Source organism: Ixodes scapularis, unplaced genomic scaffold, assembly GCF_016920785.2.
Source record: "Ixodes scapularis isolate PalLabHiFi unplaced genomic scaffold, ASM1692078v2 PGA_scaffold2__306_contigs__length_199485367, whole genome shotgun sequence".
Classification (NCBI taxonomy): Eukaryota; Metazoa; Arthropoda; class Arachnida; order Ixodida; family Ixodidae; genus Ixodes; species Ixodes scapularis.
In genome coordinates this window covers 172,454,054-172,460,011 of record NW_024609857.1, presented here as the reverse complement: position 1 = coordinate 172,460,011, position 5,958 = coordinate 172,454,054, and the positions used below count along the sequence as shown (strand labels likewise).

The 5,958-nt window shown below is 47.4% G+C and overlaps 1 protein-coding gene across 1 annotated transcript; it reads right to left on the bottom strand.

Annotated features, from left to right (window-relative positions):
• Positions 1 to 259: 259 nt before the first annotated feature.
• On the bottom strand, positions 260 to 5,576 carry LOC121836660. The gene is made up of 4 exons (XM_042291620.1): positions 4,982 to 5,576; positions 2,205 to 2,268; positions 1,117 to 1,247; positions 260 to 442 (listed from the first exon to the last, which is right to left on the bottom strand). Exons 1-4 carry the CDS (start codon positions 5,186 to 5,188, stop codon positions 260 to 262), a joined length of 585 nt encoding a protein of 194 aa, XP_042147554.1. The 5' UTR covers positions 5,189 to 5,576.
• Positions 5,577 to 5,958: the final 382 nt, after the last annotated feature.

Below are 5,958 nucleotides of genomic sequence, written 5' to 3'. Positions count from 1 at the left end.
AGGGGAGAAGGAGGAGGAGGGGGAGGGGCGCGGTTACGCCGACGCCAACGGCGACGCCGCTCAGGCTGGAAATGGGCCCCTAAGAGCTGCGTTCTAAAAGACTGTAAGTTTCCTACGAGTGCCTCTTTTCATGCCTAAAGGATTGGCAAGCTCAATATCGTCAGAGTAGAGCAGAATGGCCACTTAATTTCTCTGATCTGTTAAGACGGTATGGGTGCTAAACCTCATGCCATCGCAAAAGTCTCTAAGAAACCCATCACTAGAGCGGGAAGCAAGGCTGCTGCAGGTACTTGGCCGTCACAGGGAGCTTGACAAGATTTTGGAGCAAGGCATTGAATGGGACATAGCAGGCCTTAGAGCCATTTTTCAGAAATTTTTCGGAAGGTTTTATGTAGATGCCAGTTTGCATATGCAGTCGTTTTCTTCTCTTATCCCTGCTGAGCTGCGATATGTCAAGGTTTAGCCCTTTCGCATGAAGTATCTCAGATACACCCCAGGCAGCACACCAGCGTTGGACCCCCATTGGCCCAATGTTGGCAAAAAATGGTTCCAATATTGGTCTGACGTTGGCATTTTCGAAAACGCCACCCGATCCAATGGCGGTCCAACATTGGTGCTAATGTTGGACCACTGGTTTGCCAACGTTCTAACCTACGTTGGACCAACGTGGTTTGCGCATTTTTATCCAATATTGGCATAAGAGGTTTCACCGTTGGCTGAACCAACATCGGCATCCAGTGCCTTACACACTGGTTCTTCCAATATTGGCTTAAATATTGGCTATTCCTATATTGGCATCCAGTCTAATACACTGGCTATTTTTTGCATCCATTGGCTATGCCATCATTGAATGCCATTTTTCACCCAGTGCTGCAACTGTTTTCTTTCTGATAATACCAATCTAATAAATGCAGCAAATTTACTGTATGTGGACACTTTAGAAATCATTAAAGCATGCAAATGAATTATTCAAAACGTTTCAGAGTTCGTAATTTATTTAAATAAAATAAATAGATTGAAAAATTGCGCAACCAGGGCGACCTAGGCAGGGTCAGCAGCAGGCTCTGCAGGAGGCTGGGCAGAGGGCTGGGCGGAGAGCTGGGCGGAGAGCTGGGCGGAGGGTTCGGCAATCATTGCCGCAAATCTCCTTTTCCTTCCACCGCCCCGGTCCACAGACCCGGGCAGCCACTTGCCGATGACCGCCAGAGCCGTCGTCCTATCCACGGCCTGCTTCTCGCAGATGGCATCTGCAAGCAGACACCTAACTTTCAAGACAAAATTGACAACTACTTCTAATTCGTCAGTTACAGCTTAAGAAATCAGCGACTCAACCCCAACGCAATTCTTAATATCAACTCTTTCAGTATTACAGATGTACCCAGCAAACTAGTGACTTCTCGCAGGGATTTTTGTTCTCTCTGCTCGAGTGTATGTCCTGATGGTATACCCTTTTCTTCTGGATAGCTTTTTGCAGTGCTGCAAGATTGGAGCAGTAGCATTGCCACTGAATTATTCAAAGTCCACGCTAGGCTCTTCATTGTCTACTAGACCCCGATTCAAGTTGTCTAAAAATTGTGGCGGCATCAGTGGGACATTGCGAAAATACTGTGGTTATCACCACCGGAGTGGTACCTGCGTGGTAGGCTCAAATAAATTTCGAGGCCACCCGACTGGATTTTGCTTGCTTCTCTGCTGTCTGTAGTTATTTACTTAAATCATGTTTTCAAAGTAATATTCTTCCACATGCAGAACGAGTTGTCATGAAATGGGTCCTGTTTATGCTTCAAAACAACTCACTGACATTGAGATATATGGTCATTTGTGGTGCCATTACATTAATATTGCTGAAGCATGACGTGCCAGCGACCATTTTAATAAAAAAGATAGTCTTCGAACTAAGCCCTTATCCTGGAAAAAAAAAGGGTCCGTGCCATAGCGAACTATTTTTTTTTGACACAAGATTGAGACACTCAAAACAGGTGCATAATGCTTCGAGTCCACTATGTCATCGAATACTTAAGCTGTAATGACTATAGCAAAGCACACTGCCTGCCACTAGCAGTAAATGATGAATTAAGTTTGCAGATCAAAATTTAGAAATATATTACTAATTGCAACTCTGCACAGCTGCATGCTGTTAAATGGCCTCTTCCCTTTCCGCCCGTACAGTGAAAATAGCACTTGGACAGAGTGGCCCATTAAACCTTTCATGATGTTTGCTGTCGTTTCCAGCAGTGTTCTCCCTCCAATTCTGAGAAGCTGCTCCTTCTGCAAAACATGAAAAATGACAAAAGAAGCTAAAATTAGTACAGGAATCATACACCTTTGCATGTCTTCAAATCCATATCCCAGCACGGAATTTCCACATGCCAGCACGCACATGTTTGTGGCTTAGGAAAGTAAACGAAGTATGTGTCTTAAAACACAAGTTCCAAATAGACGATTTGCAATTTTCCCAAGCGCCCAGGTCCGCGCGCGAGGAATTATGGGGAGAGGTTGTCCCTCGCCTGGCCACTGTGCCTTGAGATGGCGTTGCCTTGTCTCCTCTTAATCCTGTGTTTTTCGATTCCATTACCCATTTTTTATCTATTCCAGTGTATTTTTTATTGCTTGTGTTTCTATTCTCTTCTCCACGCAATATTTCTGTTATATATACAGTATTTGTGTCTTTGTTCCCTTTTTCGACGGGAGTGCCAACGGACAACACGCTGCTCGCGTGTCGTTACCCGGGTGAGTACTACTGTTGCTACAGATTCCTATCGCGCTGTTAACTGTTCATTTTGGTTCATTTAACCCGCGTACATGTCATAGGGGTAGGCAGAACTCTGAATCAACAATCGCGACGTTAGAGTCGAAAGTGTCGTGTAATACGCAGACGGGTGGGTGAACTGCAAAAGATGAATGGTCGTTTTTATGAGTTTTCCTATTAAAATATTTCAGTTGATAGTCAGCGCTTGTCCAGAGTGTTTCTTCATCGCCCGCGTCTGTTGTTCGCGCGGTGTCCCAAGATGTTGATTCAGAGCTCTGCCTACCCCTACGACATCTGCGCGGGTGTTCACAAACAGCTCCTCTCGACCGCACGCACGCGGGTCAAATGAACAGCTAACAGCGCGATAGGAATCGGTAGCAACGGTAAAACTCACCCTGGAACGACGTGCGAAGCGGCGTGTTGTTCGTCGGCACTCCCGTCGAAAAAGGCAAAATAAAGACACGAATACTATATATATACAAGTATCATGCGCAGAAGAGAATAGAAACACTTAAAAGCAATAAAAAATACACTGGAATAGATAAAAATAGGTAATGGAATCGAAAAACAGAGGATTAAGAGGAGACAAGCGACAAGGTACTGCGATCTCAAGGCAGAGCAGCCTCTCCCACAATTCCACGCGCGCGGGCCACGGCCCTTGGGAAAATTGCAATGTTAGTAGTGGGCACTTGTTAGGAAATGGGGGCTTACTCGGTATTTTACAGTAGATACAACTTTGGCTGTAGCCACTGCAGCGCTAATGAAAACCGTGCAGAATCTCCAATCCGGAACATGTTAGTTGTGCAAAGCACATCATCGAAAACCAGGCTGAATGTCGAAATCCGGAACACACTCAGTCGCTCTCGGCGATTACAAGCACAGGATCGAAGCTGTCGAAGCGTGTGCTTCCATAGTTCCCGTGACATCCTGTCTTCACAATCAACGAGATTTGCGCATGCTTTCCTTCTTGTCAGCACATCCTCCACTTGCATTTTTGAGGGGCCTGGCAATTCTGGGCTGCTGTCGGGCTTTCTTTTTATATGACGGCTTTGTTGCTGCACGCGGCATGCACCACTGTGGCATCCTGTTGCTTCCTTCGTATATTGTGGATGTGTTAAATGCGTACAGGAGAAAAACAACTTTTTTGAAGCTCAAGTTGGGGGTGCATTAATTATGCGAGTGCATTGAGTATGCAAGTAAATATGGTAGAGTACTGTCCACCAATCATTTGTCATTTAAAAAAAAATGCTTTCTTCCCCCATTCACTGCGCCTCAGTAGCTGCCATCTTGGTTTTAACCGCTTGGACAGATAAAGCGCCCATACCAAGTTTAAAAGGCAACTCCGCTTCATTTTTGATATTTAGAAAACTATGCAGCCCTCTTCGGTATCATATAGGAAGACGCCATGTCAAATATTACGATCTAATTTCGTCTCTATATTTAATAAACTGGCCAGCGAACTTTCAAATGAGCCAAGTCGAAAAAATCTGCCAACTCTAGCGTGCGACGTGAGGCGCAATCGTCAGCGCAGTCAATGCGACGGAGTTGGAGCGGCCAACGATGAGCCACTACGTCAGAGGCATGTCTACGTCATTCTCACGTTTTGTTTGTTTTTACTTCTCGGAGCGGAATTGAACGATGACGTCATGAGTTTCTCCTCCCGGTGTTGGCTCGACGGCGTCCACGTGATCATCGTAACGCGGATGCGCTAGTTTGCGCTGCCCGGCGCGCTTATCGGTCTGTTTCTCCGCTCCCCTTCTCCTTTTTCGTCTTCTCCCCTTCTCCCTCTCCCCCGGGCCGTCACCGTCCACGCCATTTGAAGCGACCTGTCCACGTCGCGGGTCCTGTTCCTCGCCCCCACGAACGGCACAAGACCACGTGGTTCGACGTGACGTGGCCATGACTCTGACGACCCGCGGCCAATGTTGCCTGACACAACCGAAGTTTCGGTTTCAGCTGATGTTTAAATTAAGATTACACAAATATTATTTCACATTTCCCGAATCCGAAGACGTAGAGCTGTTTAGTAGTGCTTTGTGAAATGGAATCACATGTAAGCCTAAATTTTTCGGAATTGAGCGGTGTTGCCCTTTAATCATTTCTTCAGCAAAAAAGAGGCGGGCGCTTCCTCAGTATTGTACAGTAGGTGTACAATTTAAAAATCAAGGATAGTGTGTAACAGCGCATAGCAATACAAGATGGGGATAGAGAGAATCAAGAAGTTGTTATTACCAATACTGTGGCTACAGCCTCGTCGTGGATGGCTGCCTCCGCTGCTTCCAGCTCCTCCAGGGTGCTGGCTGGCAGCCTCGGAAGTTCCCGTGAAAGAATCGCAGCCGTCGGGATCGGTACAGCTTGCCCCGTTGGCAGCTCTAGAGCTGCTATTTGGTCCGACAGCTGCTGGACATCCAGCCTCAGCTGCATAGTCTCCTGCTGCATCTCACGGTTCTGGTGGCGGAGTTCCACTAGCAGGTGGATGATCCGCAGCTGGGCACCTGAAACACAAGCAAATATTTCCTTGGGAGATGCCAGCGCTCAGTGCCCTTTGCCCACGAAAATATAAAAAGTAAAGCTCTGCCAAGCATGGTGCGACAATGCAGCAGCTAATACGAAAAAAATGGGCTGCTGTAATTTTCGTATAAAGCACATCACAAGGGAGCTTTGGGGCAGCGCAGTGGACTATGGTCAAGTGGTCCAAACAGCAGAAATCAAGCATTGATTTAAGGGGGGACACGGCTCCTTAAAACGAAAAAAAAGGAAAAAAAATCACATTTTTGAAATTATGTTTTTTAACATCTACAGGTATGTTCGCATCTTTTCTCTAAGTATTATCGCAAAATATGCCCCCGCAGGGGGCACCTGTGAAAGCAGGTGTTTGGAGAGTGGCGTCTCCACGGACCCCGAGCTCCGCAGGGGGCGCCTGCACCTTAGGTGCTAGGTGCTTGGTGAGTAGCGTCACCACGGACCCCAGCCACGTGGGCCACCATACCCGCACGCAGGGGGCACCTACTTTTGTAGGTGCTTGGTGAGTGGCGTCACTACGAACCTCGAGCCATGTGGGTTCGCCCACCCACGTCTGGCTGTGCGTGGCGTACCCGTGTCCGGGGAAAAGGGGACCCTGGTGGTTGAGCTGAGCCCGGGGTATGTTTGGACCCTTCGGGGCCCCCCGGGTGAGGCAATACACCGCTTCGACCCCTGCTTCTCGTAGA

Excerpts from the sequence above, each read along its gene's own strand:
- LOC121836660 (XM_042291620.1), bottom strand. The coding sequence starts at position 5,188 with ATGCAGCAGGAGACTATGCAGCTGAGGCTGGATGTCCAGCAGCTGTCG. Across the intron at positions 2,269-4,981 it reads AGGCTGTAGCCACAGTATTG|AAGGAGCAGCTTCTCAGAAT; the intron begins GTAATAACAACT and ends CATGTTTTGCAG. Across the intron at positions 1,248-2,204 it reads GACAGCAAACATCATGAAAG|ATGCCATCTGCGAGAAGCAG; the intron begins GTTTAATGGGCC and ends GTCTGCTTGCAG.